The 21,332-nt window shown below is 38.9% G+C and overlaps 1 protein-coding gene across 1 annotated transcript in view; it reads right to left on the minus strand.

Moving 5' to 3' along the window:
* Positions 1-21,332, minus strand: part of LOC122554732 (myomegalin-like) — a 279,918-nt gene that overhangs the window by 218,617 nt on the left and 39,969 nt on the right. Inside the window, exon 2 of the mRNA XM_043700110.1 lies at positions 4,690-4,742. Coding sequence (XP_043556045.1) covers positions 4,690-4,742 — 53 coding nt within the window. The remainder of the gene's footprint in view (positions 1-4,689; positions 4,743-21,332) is intronic.

Raw genomic sequence — 21,332 nt, forward strand, 5'->3', positions numbered from 1 at the left:
TGTACTCTATGCTACTTTCTCCCCACCCCCACCCTCCTCTAGCTTATCTCTCCACGCTTCAGGCTCTCTGCCTTTATTCCTGTTGAAGGGCTTTTGCCCGAAACGTTGATTTTACAGCTCCTCGGATGCTGCCTGAACTGCTGTGCTCTTCCAGCACCACTAATCCAGAATTTGGTTTCGAGCATCTGCAGTTATTGTTTTTAACCTAGATCTCAAAGTGAACCTGGCTTGATAGACCATTTTTTTATGTTGCAATTTGATTACCATGGTAGTCAGTCACTGCATATATTCACACAAGGCTGCCAATTTACTTTTAACAACAGAAAAGATTAATATACAAAATAAAAGAAATCAAAGTTGTATTTAAAACTATTTGGAAAGATTTTATCATAAAGAGAAAAAGGAATGTTTCAACATTTTTTCTTATAATTTTTCTTAAATGTATTTTGCTTACATACATTTAACCCCAATAAAGAATAACTTCTATCGACTCCTTAATTTCTTACTCAAATATTTCCTTTTGCTGACTTTCTGCAGATTCACAAAATATGATTCTCTCCAATTAGTTGAGTGTAGTCCCAGCAATGGCATTCACTACTGGTTGTAATGCTGAGACTGAAGAATTTGTAAACCTCCAATTAGTTTGTAACTCAGTAAGGTAAACTCCTAAATCTTAAAGAGATAGAAAAGTTAATGGAAGTTGATTAGTTGCAAGAAGGACCTGAAATCTATGTAGACTCCAAAACAAAATGTTCTCCCTGGCAGTGTTCTCCCTAGCCATTTCCCTGACAAAATTCAGCCCACTGAGTGGTTACAGCACAGGAGGAGATGATTCAGCCATTCGAGTTCATACTGGCTCTGTGTCAAGCAATCCAATCAGTCCCATTCCTTCAGTTTATCCTTAGAGTCTTGCCAATTTATTTCCTTAAATATCCACCCAATTTTCTTTTGAAATTGTTCATTGCCTTTGCCTCGATCTTCCTCATTGGCATAGTTTCAGATAATCTGCATAAAAATAGGTTATTGCCCACATTCCTATGCATCTCTTACTTAACCCTTAAATCTGTGTCCCTGGTCCTTGTAAAATTAACTAATGGGAACAGCTTTTCTTTGTTTACCTCATCTAAACCTTCATAATCTTGAGCATCTCTATCAAAGCTTCCCTCTCTCTGCACAAAAGAGAACAAGCCTAGCTAACCCAGTGGCTAATATCTTTCATCCCTTAAATTATTAAATACATCTCTATATTCTCTCAAGAATCCTCACATCTTTTCTAAAGTGCGGTGATCCCCTTATCTGGATACAAAATGCAAGTCGTGGCTGAGCAAGGTGTTGCTTTTTTACTCAACACCTCTTTATGACGTTCAAGATCCAATATGCTTTATTTATGTTCTGACAGTTCAGCAATTACATTCAGCAATCTATGTATGTGAATTCCCAGTTTACTTTTTAGAACTATGTACTCAGTATATATTGCCTTTCCCTGTCCCTTTTGCCATAATGCATCACCTCACTCTTCTGTATTAAATTTCATCTATCATTTGTTCTGCTAGACCATCTACATTCTGTTGTAGTCATTTGGTAACATCCTCACTGTCTTCCACACCTCCAAGTTAGGTATCATTGGCAAACTTTGAAATTTAGCACTGTATTTCAATACCCAAGTATTATTCAGATATCAAAAACAGCACTGGTCCTAATAATTAACATTCAAGAATATCATTCTCTACCAACTTCAATTCTAAGAAATGCCATTTACTACAACTTACTGCTTTCTGTCCTGAAGTGAACTATTTATCCAAGCTGACACCGATCTTCCATTCCATGAGTATCAATTTCATTAATCAGCCTTTTATGTAGTACATTGTCAAACATTTTATTAAATTCCAATTAGAGTATGCCTATTGCTTTCCTTTCATAAACCTTCATTATTACATTATCAAAAGGTCAATTAATTAAGCCAATTACAACTTGTCTTCTTTAAATCGACACTCGCCCTCTTAAATTAATTCCAAGTGCCTGCTGATTTTTTTTTACCCCTAAAATAATATTCACCACTTCTGTTAAATTAACTTGTTTGTAGTTACTAAGAATGTTTTAATATTATTCCTTGAATAAAGGTCTCACAATTGCCCCTCGCCAACCTTCTCACACCTTCCCCTGATCGAGGGAATAATGGAAGGTTACGACAAATCTTTCCACCATCTTCACTCCCACTTCCTTTAACAAAATTGGATGTAAACTATCCAGACCAGTTGTCTTATACACTCTAAATCCAGTCTTTTGGATATATCCTTCCTATCAATTTTCACCGCATCCATTACCTCTACTATTTCCACAGGTATTTTGTGAGCATCACCTCTATTACATAGAAATTCACAAGGTATCCTAGCCTTGCCCTGAACCTCTAAGAATATACCACCATCTTTTCTTCTAAAATACTCTACCCAACTTTTTCTTATCTGGTTAAAATTTACAGGAAATGCAGAAAATGTCAGGGGTCCCTTTTAACTGCCATTCTATTCTCACATTCTCTCTTTGCCAGTCTTATTTTTCTCTTCCCTACTCAATTTTTGCATTTGGCCTGGTTCTGGCTTGAAGAATTCAACTGACTTGCATCATACAATTTTTTTTCTTTTATCATAAGCTCTATCTCCCTCAGATCTAAGGAGCTATTAGCTATTGCAGATGATAGTATTCTCATGAAATTTTGCTTTTGTCATTTTCTGTGAGAGTTTATAGTGACAAGTTAAGATTGGTAAGTTGCTGCAATGCATCTTATATATTATACACACTGCAGTACTTTGCATTTCTGGTGGTCCACTGTAATTGTAATATGTTAGTTACATTTTGCTTCCTTAATTAGGTTATTTTGATGGGTGGTTTGCCATTCTTTGCATATTTTCTTAATTGTTTTACTGATCCTTTCCTAAATAAGGATATTTCTTAAATGAGGATAAAGCAGAACCATCTTCAGCTGCTTCATCAATGACCATTTTGATCATAAGACCAGAAGTAGAGATATTCGCACAATGCTCAGCATCATTTTCTGACTGGATACTGTCAGAACGCAGTCTGCGTTCATATGGAGCAAGACATGGACCTGGCTTGACCTGACACATGCCAAATAACATTTATGCCACAGTGCAAGCCCATCTACAAGAAGTGTGGCTATAAGAGGAGGTCAGATTCTGGGAACTCTGTCAAGTAACTCACTTCCTGTTTCACTGACGCTGGTCCACCATCAACAAGGTACTAATCAGGAGTATAATGAACACTCTCTACTTGCCAATAACAGTCAAGAAGCTTCAATACCTTCCAAGACAATGCAGCCCACTTCATTGGCACCCCATCCACTCTCTTCAACAATCAGCATCAATACAAAGTGGCAACAAAGAAACATTGTAGTAAATCACCAAAGTTCCTTCAACAGTATTTCAAAATTCACTATACTCACCACCTAGAAGAACAAAGGCAGCAGAAATGGGGATGTTCACTGATTGCCCAATGTGCAGCATCATTCATGACTCCTCAGATACTGAAGCAGTTCATCTCCAATTGCCGCAAGATTTGGAAAATATCCAGGATATTGTGGGAGGCAGAGGCATAGGGGTAATGTCCCTGGACTAGGGATCCAGAACCACAAACTCTATTGTTCTGGAGACATGCATTTGAATCCCCCTCTATGTCAGATGATAGAATTTAAATCAAAATAATCTAGCCTAGAAGTGACCATTTATCACTACTGATTGCCATAAAAACCCATTTGGTTCAATAATGTCCTTTAGGGAAGGAAATCTGCCATCTTTACCTGGTCTGGCCTACATGTGACTCCAGCCCACAGCAATGTGGTTAAACATTAACTATCATCTTGGCAATTATGTATGGGCAATTAATACTGACATATCCAGCAATACCATAGTCTGTAAACAAACACAGAAAGTCTTGTGTTGACATGACAAATAACATTCATGGTACACAAATTCTGGACAATGACCATCCCCAACAAGGTAAAATCTAAACATCACTTCTTGACATTCAATGATATTACCATCACTGAAACACCCCACTATCAACATTCTGGGAGTTGTTACTGACAAGATGTTGGACTGGACTAGCTTTATAAATACAGTGGGTACAACAGCAACTCAAAAACTGGAATCCCTATGGTGAGTAACTCCCCTCATGACTCCCCAAAGCCTGTCCATAATCTATAAAGTGTAAATCAGGAGTGTGATGGAATACTCCCCACTTTCCTGGATGAGTGCAACTACAACAGCACTCAAGAAGCTTGACATAATTGTGACAATGAAGTTCACTCGATTGCTTCCTCCACTATGCAACTTATACAAGATGCACTTCAGAAATTCTCCAAGGCTCCTTAGACAGCACTTTCCAAACCCACAGCCATTTCTGACAAAAAAAACAATCTACTCACCACCCTGGCTTAGCTACACCAAATGGATTGCACGGTTCAAGACAGCATCTCACACCCACATTCTCCAGGGCAATAATAAAAGGGTAATAAATGCTGGTCTAGCCAGAGGCACCCTCATCTCATGAACAAATAACAAATAATTTAAAAATCACCTTGTAGTGCTTAGTACCAGACTATGCTTCACTAAAATCCTGGTAACTGTTTAGTGCATGTTTTAAAGTAGAAATAATAATTGTGAGTACATTACTTACTTGTCACATTACTGTCGGTAGTGGGTAGAGAGGTGTCTTCGTTGAGATAGTCCCTGCAACATAAAGACAATACCATCAATTATCATCATTTCCACCCCAATAAGCAACAAAAAAAACCCAACAAGATGTGTTATTAGTGGTTGATTTTTTACTTATAGTTTTCCCCAAGTCACTTAGTCTATTGTGATTTTGACCCAATTTTGGCATTTACACTCAGTTTTCTTCACCTATTATCCACAAATGATGTTTCTAACTGATCATTATTCTTCCAGACTTCTATTTTAATTGTGTTACAAGTTTTGCTTTTTACACACTCACAAAGAATAAATACCCTATGGCATACACTTGCTTTCTTTGGTTACACAACATTCCTTTTGCTATACTTATATTTTTGCCTATTGATGGTTTCCTTCACAATTTAACAATGTTTAGTAGAGCACCAAAATAAATTTTCTTGAACTGATTGAACATCGTTACCCAAGGAATCAAGCATCATGATTTATATATTTTTAGCAGTTAACCACCACTCGTTTTTTGGCAGGATAAATTTCTGGCTTCTGAAATGCAACATTTAATATTCAGTTGACTACAAGTCAATCATAATCTTGGTAAATGGCCTAACAAAGAATTCAGGCAAGTATACATTTGCAACAATTATTTAGAACTTGTTTAGAATTGATAGCGTAGAGAGGAATTTATTTGACCTAAAGCGGTTGAGTCCCAAGCATAATCCTCAGTTCAAAGTGTGTGTGGTTCTGTTGTGGAGAAATCAGGCTTGTATATTACAACTTCTGTTGTTTTAAAGGCAGAAATATTCTTGTGTTTTCTCTAATATCGGCTTTGTCCATTGCAAACAAGTTTCACAGTCAAATGTAGCCCAGATGAGATTCATTACTCGAATTAGTAGACTGAAACATAACATTTGCAACTCAAAGCTCATGATGAACTAGCCATCTGATATGGACTTTCCTGAGAAATTCTGGCCTGCAAGCAGAGTGTGGTAAAATGTCACCATCTGCTCAAAGGGAGAAAAGAGAATTTTAAGTGCAGGGCTCATTTCTCCTAAAACATAGCATCATAGTTTACATCAGAGTCCATAGTTTTTGGAGGCTAACAAATCTTTGGTCCCTATCATCTTCTGTCCTCTGTCCTCTTTTAATGGTGCTTGTTCAAGTTTTATACACCATTTAATGGCAGCTTGTAAGATTTATTACATGCATGTTTTGATAGTTTGATTTGTCAAAAGACATAATGAAAATATACAGTAAGAAGAAAAAGAGCCTGTCAGAAACATCATTTGTAGATTACATGCAGATAAAATAGATAAACAAAAAAAAACTGGACTGCTATGTCAAAGTCATTAGCTGAGCAAATTCCTTTCAATATTTAAGTATGAATACTTAATGAGATGGATTGTGTTAATTAGGATAATCTCCAAGATAATATTTTAAATCCAATTTGACTCTATCCTTCAATCGTTTTCAAAAACAGTTAAAGACAGGGAAGAAAGATTTCTCTGTGCCTTTTATAGCAAAAGTACCACAGAGAATACTTTATGAAGAAAAATTTGAGAGGAAAAGCAAAACAGCATCTGCCGAGAGTAAAATTTTGTCTTAAGGCCCAATTTTTAATTTCCTTCATGTGAAATCTATTCTACATTGAAGATAGAAAGAAATTGCAGTTCTACATTCTAAAAAACAACACTGTAGACTACATATTGTTCACAACATAGAATCCAGGCAATAGCTCCTGTAATCTACAGGTTTTGCAATCTAAGCTTTGCATCAGCTAACCATCATTTGGATTTACTTTATCTTCTTTTCTCTTTGCAACTACATTTGTGTTGTGCTCTGTGCACGTTGGGCAATTATCTGAATTTCTTAACTGACTATGTTTAATGAGAAAATGATTGCGAATCAGCAGCATGGCCAAAGTACTTGGAGCATTGTTGAATACCTTCTTGAGATAAAAAGCAGTTTTGAGTACCTGATTCAGAACAATTTCTGCTTTAAAATTTTTATTCAAAACAATAGGATATTTGTTATATTTCTGAAGTCAAACCCCTCCTACAGAACTCACAGGAAAGTGTATTAATACATTGGAGTTGTCATTCTAGAGCTGTGCCTACACTGTGAAAACATGTGGCTTGAGGGTGACAGAAGATGATACCAATTTAATGAAGATCCTTCAAGTTATGTTCCAACAGGTTTCTTGTCACATCTCTAGAAAATATTGGTTAAAATTCCACAGGCACCAGCACCATAGCTAAATGATCTTTCTTCGTGTATTGTGCATATCAAGGAATTTGACTCATGGAGTAAAACAAAGGAAAACTCATTTTGCCCTTTCCCAATGCTCACATGCATTCATTTTTCTGTTGTTGAATACTTAGTAATAGCAGGAACCCTAACTGATGTTCTCCCCATTTTTAGCTCATAGGTCCTGAAGAAAACTGTAGCACCTCTCACACTACCCCACATTAAATCAGCTAATTTTAGGCAGACTAAGGATGCAATCAAAGAGCTTCTTGGACTATATGGCTCAGTGGCTTAAATATAATTTTTCACTAGATGAACATTTCAGTGTTACTGTATTTTCTAAATTAATGGTTATAGTGCCTATTGCTTTGAGTATTTGTTAGCACATCTGTTTTCTGTGCACTCATAGAGCAGCTGCCCAAATGTGAAGCCAATAAAACAGTCTCAAATCTAGGTTAATGGTATCCTGAAGGCAATTAGTTCAAAGAGCATGGCTTAGGTTGCTGTCAGTGCCCTTAAAATGGCTAAAACTTAGTGTAGGACAGGGAGGAGATTTGTTGTTTGATTCGTGTTCTGTACTTGACAGCTGCAGATTTTCATTTACTGTACATTTTCAGCTGCTTCATATTATGTCTCTGCATAGAAATACTCTGCAGTCATTACACCTTTTGCACAGTTGAGACCATAAAGAGAATTCCACCCTTTGGAATGCATGCTTGCAAGTACAATGAATTAAATTAATTTATATTTAGACACAATGGGCACAGTATTGTCTTTCCACACTGATCTATTAAGAAAAATAAAATGCAAAGAATACTCAGCAGGTCAAGGGGCATCTATGGAGAGGGAAATAAAGTCAACATTTTAGATTATTAACTTTATTTTTCACAAATGTTATCTGACCTGCTGAGTATTTCTCACATTTTCTGTTTTCCTTTCAGATTTTCAGCAGATTTCAAATGCTTGCAGTATTTTGCCTTCATATTAGGCATATTTCTACTTTAGTATGAGAGGTTACGATTTAGATACAACTAATGTCATTGTAGCCGTATCCTGCATAGTTTTCATACTTTCACAATATCCTGATTTCCTTGTTTAACTGCATATTTTTATATTCTGGAAACTGCTATCCTATTTACTTTGGAACAATATATAATTAAGGAATGGCACAAGAGTTTTCAATTCTCATTCCAATTCTCCCAAGATCTGGTGATCCCTCTCAATGATCACAAGGCTGTATACTGCAGTTGGAGTGCTACCCAATCTGAGAACTGTGTCTAATGATTTCATATTTTGATACTTTCCACCTAATACCCCAAGAGACAAGAATTTCACTTCTTGTAATTGCAGATTCAAGATCTCTTTCACCTGGGTTTCTGAAACTTTAGAAACCCTCCACAATGTGCCAATCTTATCTACTCAGACTTCCTGAAGGCCTTCGACACGGTGCCGCACAGGATGTTGCTGAGTAAAATAACAGTAGACAGGCAGGAGGCTGGAAGAACACAGCAAGCCAGGCAGCATCAGGAGGTTGAGAAGTCGATGTTTCGGGTGTAACCCTTCTTCAGGACTGGGGCTGGGTGTGGGGAAGCTGCAGATAAAGGGGGTGGCGGGGGCAGGGTGGTGAAGTTGGGATATGTGAAGACAAATAGAGGGTACTGGAAGGGAGGACAAGGCCTGGGAAGGGAGTCTAGGGATGCAAAGGGAGGTTATTTGAAACTGGAGAACTCAATGTTGAGTCCTCCAGACAGTCAGCTGCCCAAACAGAAGATGAGGTGTTGTTCTTCCAATTTGCGATTTGGTTTGTTGTGGCAATGGAGGAGGCCAAGAACGGTTGTGTCGGAAAGGGAGTGGGAAGGGGAATTAAAATGGGCTGTGACTGGGAGGTCCGGTTGGCCCCTGCAAGCCCAGAAGAGATGCTCGGTAAACTGTTCCCTAGGTTTACGATTGGTCTCCCCAATGTAGAGAAGACTGCATCGGGAGCACCTGATGCAGTAAACTAGATTGGAAACTAGGTGTCACCTGGAAGGACTGTTTGGGACACTGAATGAAGGTAAGGGGGGGCGGGGGTGTACTAGCAGGTTTTGCATCTTTTCCAGTTGCAGGGGAAGGTATCTGGGAGTTTGGTGGGGGTTGGTGGGGAGAGTGGCACAAACCAAGGACTGTCGAAGGAAATGGTCCTTGCGGAAGGCAGAGAGGGGTGGGGAGGGAAAGGTGTTCTTGATGGTGGGGTCTAGTTGGAGTTGGCGGAAGTGTTTAAGGATGATGCATTGGACATGGAGACTGGTGGAGTGATAGGTGAGGACAAGGGGGACTCTGTCTTTATTGCGTTTGGAGGGTTTTAGAGCAGTGGAACAGGGAATGGAGGTGGTGCGGTGGAGGGCTGTCTGGATGACAGAGGGAGGAAAAGCACATTGTTCGAAATAATGCTTAGACAGGCAGGAGGCAGGAAGAACACAACAAGCCAGGCAGCATCAGAGGTAGAGAGGATGTAACTGTTCTTCAGGACCGGGGTGGGTGTAGGGGGAGCTGCAGATAAAGTGGGTAGCAGGGTCAAGGTGGTGAAGTGGGGATAGGTGAAGACATGCAGTGGGTATGAGTTAAATAAGAGCCCATGGTGTTAGAGGAAAGGTACTAGCATGGATAGAAGATTGGCTGTCTGGCAGAAAGCAGAGAGTGAGGACAAAAGGGTTCTTCTTACGATGGCAGCTGGTGACTGGTGGCATTCCACAAGGGTCAGTGTTGGGACCACAACTTTTCATTTTACATATTAATGATCTAAATGAAGGAACTGAAGGCATTCTGGCCAAATTTGCAGATGATACAAAAATAGGTGGAGGGGCAGGTAATATTGATGAGGTGGGGAGGCTGCAGAAGGATTTAGACAGTGGGCAAAGAGGTGGTAGATGGAATAAAACGTGGGAAAGTGTGAAGTCATGCACTTTGGGAGGAAAAATAGAGGCATTGACTATTTTCTAAATGGGGAAAGAATTCAGAAATCTGAAATGCAAAGGGACTTGGGAGTCCTAATTGAGGATTCTCTTAAGGTTAACTTGCAGGTTGAGTCAGTAGTTAGGAAGGTAAATACAATATCGACATTTATTTCGAGAGGACGAGAATGAACAAGCAGGGATGCACTTCTGAGGCTTTATAGCTCTGGTCAGACCACATTTAGCCCCATACCTCAGGAAGGATGTACTGGTCCTAGAGCCAGTCCAGAGGAGGTTCACGAGAATGATCCCAGAAATGAAAGATTTAACATACGTAAAATGTCTGAGAACTCTCGGTATATATTTGATGCAGATTAGAAGGATGAGTGAGGATCTAATTGAAACTTGCAGCGTACTGAAAGGCTTGGAGAGAGTGGACATTGGGAAGATGTTTCCATTAGCAGGAGAGACTAGGCCCTGAGGACACATCCTTAGAGTAAACAGAAGACCCTTTAGAATGATGAGGAGAAACTTCTTCAGCTAGACAGCAGTGAATCTATGGAATTCATTGTCACAGAAAGCTGTGGAGGCCAGGTCATTAAGTATATTTAAGACTGAGATAGATAGGTTCCTGATTATCAAAGGAATCAAAGGTTATGGGGAGAAAGCAGGAGAATGGGATTGGGAAACTTATCAGACATGGTTGATGGGCTGAATGGCCTAATTTCTGCTCCTATGTCGTATGGTCTTATGTCCTGAACACTCTCCCTCAAAGTATCTCAAGATACCAAAATTCATCTTGATATTCTCTGCTCCAAGGGTTTATCAAAAAAATATTAAATAAGTAGTCCTGGCAATTCTAAGTAACATAAAATGTCTGTTTGTGTAAAACCTGTAATTCACTATGAGCAAAATCATAGAAAATCTGATTATAGCTTCCACAACTAAAGTCACCAAGAAGAAGCCATAAGGTATTTTGGGCATCATCCAAGCCAACATTTTGTGACAAAGACTGCCAACATTCAAATAAAAAACTGACACTGACATTCCACTATAAACCTCATGCTATGATGTTACTACATGCAAGAGCTCAGACTGGTGATACTGTACCAGAACTTAACAGCAGTGATGCTGTATCAAAGAGATAGAAGACCTGTGGCAATATAGTACCAGAGAGCTCAAGTATAGTTATACTGCAGCAGAGAGCTCAATTTCAGTGATATTGTATCACAAAGGTAGGATTGTGGGAATACAGTAACAGAGATCAGATTGTGACAATACTGCACAAGAAAGCTTGGATTGTGGCCAGAGATCTCAACTGCACTGATGCTGTATCAAAGAGGTTGGACTGTTATGAGACTGTACCAGAGAGTGTTTAACTATATTTAATAATGGACCAGAGAGCTTCAAGTGCATTGACAGTGTCACTGTGTATTCACTGGCTCAGCCGGTACCAATGTCTCATCTGAATCACAAGATTCACATCCTTCTCCAGCTTGAGCACAAAAAATTAAGACTCACATTCTGCTGTAAAAATATGGGGTTGCTGCAATCTCAGGGATACAATCTTTCAGATGAGATATTAAATCAATCTTCCATTTGAATGCTTTAGTAATATAAAAGATCCCATGCCATGATTGCAGCAAGACCAGGTGAAATCCCCAGTGTTGTGACTAGTGTTTATCTTTCAATCAACGTCACAAAAATAGATTATCTAGTCATTATTACATTGTTATGTATGGGAATTGGCAGTGAGCATTACAACAGTGACTGCATTTCAAATGAATGTAATTGTTTGTAAGTCAACCGCTACAACATCTGATGTTCATGAAACGTGCTACGTAAATGCAAGTATTTCTTTCAAAGAGCTTGGATTGCTGTGATACATTAAACTGTGGAGATAATGCCAGAGATATCAGAATATAGAGAAACTGTACCACACTTTCAGTGTCAAACTATAATGAGTACATAATTCATATAAAACTCTGAAGGATAATTTTATATGTTCACTGCCAGCAGGGACCATTGCCCAGAGGAGTGTAGCATTTTAATTGCGGAAGAGTCTTGTCAAGCCTATATTTTAAATAAATAATCACAACATGTGTGGCTCTTTGCTGAGAGGACAAACTCTTAAAATTACTCTTATAATTTACATGGAGTGTACAATCAATCTCCTTTCTTCCTTGGTCCATGATTAATGCCAAGCTGCATCAAATTAACATACGACTCCAGTCCACAGATAACCCCAGGGTGAGCTGTTGAGTTTATATGGGGCATCTAAGGAAAATAGGAGAAAGTGAGGCCTGCAGATGCTGGAGATCAGAGTTGAAAAGTGTGTCATTAAAAAGCACTGCAGGTCAGGCAGCATTCGAGGAGGAGGAGAATCACTGTTTCAAGAATTATGCCCAAAACATTGATTCTCCTGCTGTGCTTTTCCAGTGCCACACTTGCGACATCTAAGGAAAATGACAAATGAAGAAATTGGTGATCAAGCAATTTTAAGCTACTTTGCTGAAACCGTCCCGAAACTAAATGATGAAGCCCAGATGCATTGATACCATGTGTTTATAGACCAACATATCAATTATTTGGAATATTCAAAACAGCCTTGTGGCTCATTTGATTATTTTTAATACAGTGATTTTATGTCTCTTTCATTTTTCATAGGGCATTAGTTAAACCCTAACATTATTTTACTTCTACGTTATATAATTAATGTTTGAGCTCTAACTGGTCCAAGCTTGCTTCAAATTATCCCAGGTCAAGTATTATGCAGAATGAACATAATTTATTTGTCAGTTATAGAGTTTTACAATGATAGAGTTAAACAGCACAGAAACAGGCTCTTCAGTCCAACTTGCCTGTGCCGACCAGATATCCTAAATTGATCTAGTCCCATATACCTGAATTTGGCCCATACCCGTCTAAATCCCTTCCTAATCATGTACCCATCCAGCCTTTTAAATGCTGTAATTATACCCACCTCCACCACCTCCTCTGGCAGCTCATTCCATATACGCACCACCCTCTGTGTGAAATTGTTGCCCCTCTGGTCCCTTTTAAAAGACCTTGAGTATTCTTGCTATCCATGACCTCTATAAGGTCACCCCTCAGCCTCGTTTAGCGCGAAGAATTGTATGACACAGGTGAGAGAAGAGATCATCAGAATTTACTAAGTTTCCCTATATGCAAATTTTCAGGCTCCAATGCAAAGTATACTCTTTGAAAAAATATTTATTATTTACCATTAAAGGAAAATAGTTGACAACAGAACCATTCTATTTGGGCTTTTATAATCTATTCTGCTACCGATTGGCCTACAAATCTTTGAACAACCTAACAATTTGATGTGATTTTAAAATACTGGGGAGGTGCCAAGTAGTCACAAATTAATTGAAATCTCTTAAGCTCAATATAATGGTTTTTTTAGGATATCCTATTTACTTCATCTCTTGAGCCTAATTCACATAGAAGTTACTCCAGTCACAGGAACAGCCAGACCAAGGATTCTAATTAAATTGTTCCATCAACCGCATGTGCTGCACAATGCCTCAATGCAGAGGCTGTAGTTGTATGCTTCACAAAAGCATATTTCCAAGAATACTGGTGATTTTCTGTGTCACATTCTGTGTCATCTCATTTTAATAAGGTTTTTGTTGCTTCAGTGTTCGTAATTTTAACTGGAATTTCTACTCTATAAAGTTTTTATAATTGTGGTTAAATTATTGGATTGAAAAGATTATGGATCCGTAATTTTAGCCTATAACTGGCATCATGGAATTATTTTATCCACAAATTTCCTGACTTTCTAACCACACAGCACAGGCCTTCTGGAATTTTTTTTCTCAGCTATTAAAGACAGAACTATTCATAGGAAGGGATGCACTGACAACAACCACATTGCAAACGTCAATTATTACACAATGATCCCCTCTCCTAGTTACAATGAACACTTCCAATCTAATTGGTTTGAGTTTAGATAAAGGGTCATAAGGTCCTTTCTTATAAATATTTGAATTTAAATGGCTGGCTCAACAAATGACTTTCATACAGGAACAATCATAGTATTACAGGAACAATCATAGTATTACAGAAAATAATTTTAAAGTTTAAGACTTTTTCAAACAGGGAGCGAAATTTAAGGTGTTAATCCGTGGAAGAAACTGAACTGAAGCTATAACTTGTTTTCTGTGCTTTAAATATTTGTGAAACACAAAGACACTGCTAACAACACATATGTTAACATAGAGAACTGATGGAATTGTTAACTGTTTCTGTGCTCCATTCCTGTCAAAGAGAATCCTTGAGAAACCTAATGTTTGGCCATCATAGTTGAACATCTTTTCACTTGCCACCTGTCATCATGGACTTTTCTTTGAGACGTGGTGAACAGTATTAAATATCATACTCCAAATGTGAATGCATTGCCCAGCTCTTCATTGTTCTGTGGATGTGTCCTCACGCCAGACATCAGTTATTTTGTGTGGGTGGGTGGCAAGTAGATGCGTGACCATAGTTAATGATTTTGCTACTTTCTAGCCAACTTCTTATTGCAGGCTATACGTCTTAACCCCAATCTCTTCAAAATTAGAGAGTAATGTTTCTGCTGTTTCGTGCTGGAAGCAGCAATACCAGATTCAATTTCACAAGTGACAGCAGTACTTCAGACAAGAATGCAAGCTTAGATTTTAGGTTTTTAGGCGTCAGTGGCATCATAATTATATGCAACTTTACCTTCACCAGGCATTAACAGGTGGACACGAGCCAGTCGATGTCATGAAATAGTGATTAGGAATGGAAACCTCAGTCAATGTTACCCTTTTAATTCACAGATATAAAACTCAAATTTAATATTCTAATGGCTCCAATTTTTAATCAACTAACTCAGCATGAAGCAAGATTGAACATGCACTCTTTTGCTTTTTATAGCTCTAGTAATACATTTATTCACTAACCCATCAGGGAATTCAAGAATGAGACACTAAACATATAAACCGTACTTTTTAAATCTTTTCTAGAAAAATGCAACCTCTCAGCTATGCAGCCTTGCAATGAGGTAAGAGTTGTCATTTAATCCCAGAGCCCAGAAGGGATTAGTAAACCATTTGGGATTTGTTCTTATGGTTTATTTCTACATCTGAATTCTGCTTTCAATTAATAACAATAAAAAATGGTTAGCAACTTTCAGAAGTCTTAAATCTTACAGATTGTTACCAGAGAATCATATTATTAGTAGCAAACCCTGCGACAGGCCTCACATTAATTAAAAAGAAGTGGTCTGAAGCAATTTGTAGAGTAGATGCAGTGTCTGGTGGACAGAGTGTACTGATTGTTTGGAGAGGTGTCATTACAATGAGAAGTGATACTTTTATTTGTTCAAGGGATGTGAGTGACCCTGGCAAAACTGAGTTGATTGCCAAACCTGAGGTGCTGTGAGAAAAGGCTGATCTTTCTTAACTGCTGTAGATCTTTAGGTGATAGCACTCCCACACTAGTTTGAGGGGTATGATAATAAGGACAACTGTGGTCACAAACTCAATCCCGAAACTGCTTATGGAGCACTGCAGAGATTGTATAGGTTTTCAACTTGCTGTGAAATTCTGAAAGGAAGTAGGGAGTTTATTCCTACAATCCTTCTAGTTTAGATGTAAGCCAAACAATAACTATAAGAAAAGGAGTTTTAGATCTGTATATGTTCTTCTTGGGCAACAATAGACAAGCAGTGTTGGAGCAGCTTTCTGGCAAGAAATAGTTGTGTCTTATCTTATCCCTCTTTTTATCAACTTTCTTCTTTATTAAGTGTAGACATGCTCTCTGCTTCAATCAAGAGAGCGTAGATTGCAATTTGACAATCCAATGTGTGATGGCCGAGCAGCATTAATTGTCCACTTAGGGGCCTCAGTTAGAGGTAGAACAGAAAGGCAACCCATGAGTATTCCTGCCCCAACCTTAATAGGGACAGATGCAGGAAGGTGACAGACTCCCCACCCATCACTTACCCACCTAATTAAGTTCCCACTTCCAAACTCTCAAGCTACCAAATTTTGCCGAAGTCTTGTTTTGTATTTGTATTTTCTCATACCCATGAGCATCTAAGTGAATCTGCACCATACCTTTGCTATTGCTTGAACAGCCTTCATATAGTGTGGAGCCTGAGGCTGCAAACATTATTTTAACTATGATCTTTAAGTTAATACAAATACACCAATATTCCTTGATGTTGCCAAAAACCCAATATTTGATTAGCTATTTTATAATCTTACATTTCTGAGATGGGACTTCCAATCTTTTGTACAAGGACATTTGTATTTCCCTAAAATATAGTTCACACATTTGAAAATTAAATATACCTTACATTTATTGACATTGAATTCCATCAGCTTACTTTATTTTCCAAATGCAAGAATCACTGCCAACTATGGCACCCATTCAAAACAGAATGGAAAGTCTACCAGATTAGTGGTTGACTGTGGCATTGCATAACATTGTATATTCTCTAAAAACATCAATTAGTTACTCCCACCTTTCAAGTTATAAATTGATATGTTTTTGAATACAAAGGGAGTCTAAAGACATAGGATTAGTATGGAAGATGAAGTTGAGGTAGAACAGCCATAAAGTTACTGAATGCCACAGTAGTTTCTAGGGACCAAATGACCTACTCGCACTCCTATTCTGACTTCTACCAACTCTTTGCAGATTTCTTTGTTCTTCAGAATGGCTTACTCTGCCTCCTAATTTAGTATTGAGAGGGATTTACCTGAATTGTGCTGGGACCAAGTTACTAGCAATTACATAACTGGAGCTGTAGACAGGGATTTTAAACAAAACATGGAGAGTTCACATGGAAGGAAATTTGGAAAGCTAAAGAGGAAGGACAACAAAACAAGAGTAACAATGCAGGTAATGGTAACCAGAATATGACGGGAAGAGAGAGAAATAAGGATGCACCAGCAAATAAGGTCAAAGTAGGGAAAAAATGTATAAAGGCCAGAATTAAAGTCTCTTTGTTGAAATGCATTTGTAAGTGGATCAACAAATTCATAGAACAAATGGAAATAAAGGAGTACAATATCATAGCTATTACAGACACATGGTGAGGAGTCTTCCCAGACCCTGAACAGTTTGGTCTGTGATCAGATAGTTGGAAATGGTGCTTAAGGTGGTCAGCGAGGAGCTTATAGAATCATGCAGTATAGAAAAGGCCCTTTTCCCCAATGAGTTTGCACCAACAGAAACTACTCTAAATCTATTAGTCCCATTTTCCAGCACTTGGCCCGTAGCCTTGAATATTATGATATTCCAAGTGCTCATTCAAGTAAAGATTGTGAGGTTTCCTGCCTCAACTACACAGGCAGCGCATTCCAGATTCCCATCGCACTGTGGGAGAAAGCAATTTTTCTTAAATCCCTTCTAAACATTCTGCATTTCACCTTAAAATTATTCCACTTTGTTATTGACTCTTCAACTAAAGGGAACAGCTGCTTTTTATCCACGCTGTCCATGCTCTTCATAACTTTATCATCTTAATAAGGTCCCCTTTCAGCCTTCTCTGCTCCAAAGAAACAACCCAGTCTTTTCAAGCCTCACTTCATAGCTAAACAGCTCCATCGCAGGCAACCTCCTGGTGAATCTGCTATGTGCACCTTCCAGTACAACCACGTCCTTCCATTGCATGGTGACCAGGACTGCACATAGTTCTCCAGCTGTGGTCTAATCAGTTTTGTACAGCTTCAACATAGCCCCCTGCTCTTACAATCTTTGCCACAACTGATAAAGGCAAGTATCCCCATGTCTTGGTAACCTCCTTATTGATCTATCTTGCTGCCCTCAAATAATTTATTTCATTTGATTTGATTTATTGTTGTCACAAGTCCTGAGATCCAGTGAAAAATGTTTTGCTCTACAGGCAGATCAAACTATACAAAGTGCATCAGGTAGCAGAACAATGCAGAATACAGTGTTACACTGGCAGAGAGAGAAAGAGATCAACAAGAACATTTGAAAGATCTGTTCAAAAGCCTGATAATCGTGGGGAAGAAGCTGTTCATGAATCCATTTATACATGCTTTCAAACTTTTATATCTTCTGCCTGACGGAAGAGGGTGGGAGAGTGTGTAACTGGGGTGGGAGAGGTCTTAGTATCCTGCCATTCATTGAATACTCCCTTTCCTTGTTACTTTTTCCAACACCTCAAAAAGTGGGAAAAAAGGAAGAAGTCCCAAAAGTTTAACCAAATATTGAACAGCAAGATAAAATTCTCATCAGTGAGAATCTTTGAAATAGGCACCAATATCTCAGGGCATAATCCATTAGCAGTTATTGCATGCAGACCTTATTCAAGGACATATGGATGTATCAGCATCACCACATCATCATGGCACACCTTCAATCCACTTCCAATGTGGTTCTGCACCCTGGAGTGCACTAGTGTCCTTTGTTCAAATGCCGTTGTCAGTATACTTTGCACAATGGGACAAGCATCAATCTCATGGATTGGCCCACAGTGCATTTCAGGGCTGCTTGCTGCTCTCTTAGGGGTTGCTTACTTTGTGCCTACTTCAATGACCTCAGCATCCACGCCTTGCTTTTTGCTTTTTTAGTTTCTCAACAGAGCTGAAAGGCTCACAGGAATTCCTTGCTTTTTACTGCAAACACAAAACAAGATGACTTGTTGTGGTTGTCAGCTGTGATCAATCAATGGGATGGAGATGTTGCCTGTATGGTACCATGTTATGTTGATCTCACATCTAAAGCATGCATCAGCAATGAATGTAGCAAACACACAAATCAAGCATCTGGCCATGTCTCAGTGTCTAAGTGGAATAGTTCTCAGTTAAATCAAGGGAGCTGCTGTCGTTCAGGGGGTCATGTTACAGTAAGGCACAGCCATATTCGGAGTTCAGTCCAAAGGCTTGGACATGGTCATTTATCCCTTTCAGGTGGTCATGATCAGGGGGTCCATTTGAATGAAGTCCAGAGTTGTCTAAGGAGGAGGATAAGGACAATGAGCAGGAAGAACATCACTTGCAGCATGATACAGTACAGCAGTGTTGGGCAGCTGCAGCCAAACAGAAGTTAATTGATACCTGGTTCCAGTAGATGTGAGCTGGGTACAGTGAAGTTGTTGGTGCTCAAAATGCAAGCAATGTCCCAAGAGGCAAATTCAACATCTGATGGATGGACTTCTACTGGCTTTTGGTGTTGGTGAATAAATGTTCTGAACTGTCTGAAGGCTTCTCTGTATGTGATAGCCCCATTTTGAACAATGATAAGATGCTGGAATATGGTGGGCATTGGGGAAAAGAGTAGCAGTGACACAGATTATTGTAAAAGGCAATGTAGCTAAGAACAGGGGAGCTGTGTGATTTGGTGCATTAGCTTGTGGCTGCTGTGTGACTGCATTGACAAAGAAGGGCAACTCCAGACTGCCTACACATGGCTGAATGCAAGGCTGGGCTTTGAAGATGGCACTGGCACCAGGGATTCAGGCAGTGGTGAGTATTTCCACCTGTGGCAAGTGGGAGAATACAGCTTGCAATAGATAAAGTAGGTGTGGTATCTACTTAATGTGGGAGTTTGGGACCATTGTGCAAGAAAATCTGCCAAGTCTCGCAAAGAGAAATCCTACTGAAACTCGACAAAAATGACACTTAGGTAACTTCTGGTAGCATTCAGCCTCATGTCTCAGTAGTATCCTTTTCAGCAAAATTGAGCAGATCTAGATTTTGTAATTTTATTAGAGGAACAAACAATACAGGATGCAGGAGCAGACAGATAGTTTTTAAGATGTGCCAAAAAGATGTTGCCCCACCACAAAATGTTTCCAGATTAGCTGGTACATTGAAGGCTTTAGCAAAGAATTCTATGAGAAAAGTATGATTCACCAAAGATGATAATGGAGAACCATGATATATTTGGCATGAAGACTTACAGCCAAGATCTGTAACAGTAAAATTTTATGAAGTTCCTCAAAGTACAGATTACAATAGATAAATCTTGTACAGTTTTATGAGCTCCTAGTGTAGAAACAGTCAGAAGATACCAGTCATGCATCAACAATTGCATAGAACAATGCCCGTTTTGCTGCAAGTTACCATGATATTAGTATCTTTAGGAATATTGCTTTGAATGATATCTGAAGTTACCAGACAACTTGAGGAAGGTAAAATATACACCTCCAGCTAGAACTGATCATGATATCTGAGTTCAAGCACAACAAAGTTGAAGCTGAGGTGGCTTTTTTTTTGCATCCTTTATGCCATTAGCCTGGCAAGCTGAGGAAAAAGATCAGATGCCTGCCGCATGCTGCATTTAGGGAAAAAAAGCAACAGTTCAGCAGTGCTATGCAACTTCACTCCTGCACTTTTGACAGGGCCATGTTTCTGTTTGTCGATGCAATCAGATTCTGAAACTCTGACAGAAAGCTACCTGCATACACATACACTGACCAGACCCCATCCCACCCCAGACTTGTAATTTTGTGGAGAGTGAGGCATAATTCATAACCGCAGTACAGGGGTTTTGGTGGTGTAAAAGGTGGGATGCCTTTTCTATAGCTCAGAGTATTAGTTTTTAGGTTTTTTGGTGTGTAAAAGCCCGTAACAGGAAACCTCTAAAGTATTGTCTGATGTAGAATGAGATGGTGGTGTCATTTGTCTCACTCATAGAGCTGCAGACTGTCATCAAAAAAAGCTCCATAACCCAAGTAAAGATAGATTCTGCATTGTGCTATCTTACATTTAGTTTGGTTGCAGGATAAACATGCATAGAATGCCTATGAAAGGGAACTGACAAATAATAGAGCCTACCCTCTGCAATGCAGGCCAGAGTTGGTGGCAAAGTACTGTGGTCATGTTGACAGAGGTATTGATAACAGTGTAAATTTCAGGTTAGTAGGTGCTGAACTATATGTACATCTATTATATCCTTACAAAGAAGCAGCAGCTCTTGCTTTTAACCGTCTTTATCATAAAACATTAGTGAAATAAGAGAAAAGGTTGAGAATGGGACAGTAGGCATGGGGAGCAAGTCAAATAATCAAAGCAGACAAGAGCTTGGCAGAGAATAAGGTAAGATTGATAAATTACATGGTATTTAAGTCAATGCAAGAGACCAAACAGGTAAGGCAAATGAATTTAGGGCATAGAAACCAAAAGAACTGCGGGTGCTGGACATCAGAAACAGAAACAGAAATTGTTGCAAAAGCTCAGCAGGACTGGCAGCATCTGTGGAGAGAAATCAGAGTTAATGTTTTGGGTCCAATGACCTCTTCTCAGAACTTAGGGCACAGTTGGGAACATGAGATGGGGATAGCACAGTTTTTACAGAAACATAACTCAAGATGAACAGGACTGGCAGCTTAATGTTCCAGGGTATAGATTCTTTAGAAATGATAGAATGGGAGGCAAGAGAGGAGAGGTGTGGCATGTTTGGTTAGGGATGGCATTATGGT

This window comes from Chiloscyllium plagiosum, chromosome 11 (assembly GCF_004010195.1).
Source record: "Chiloscyllium plagiosum isolate BGI_BamShark_2017 chromosome 11, ASM401019v2, whole genome shotgun sequence".
Classification (NCBI taxonomy): Eukaryota; Metazoa; Chordata; class Chondrichthyes; order Orectolobiformes; family Hemiscylliidae; genus Chiloscyllium; species Chiloscyllium plagiosum.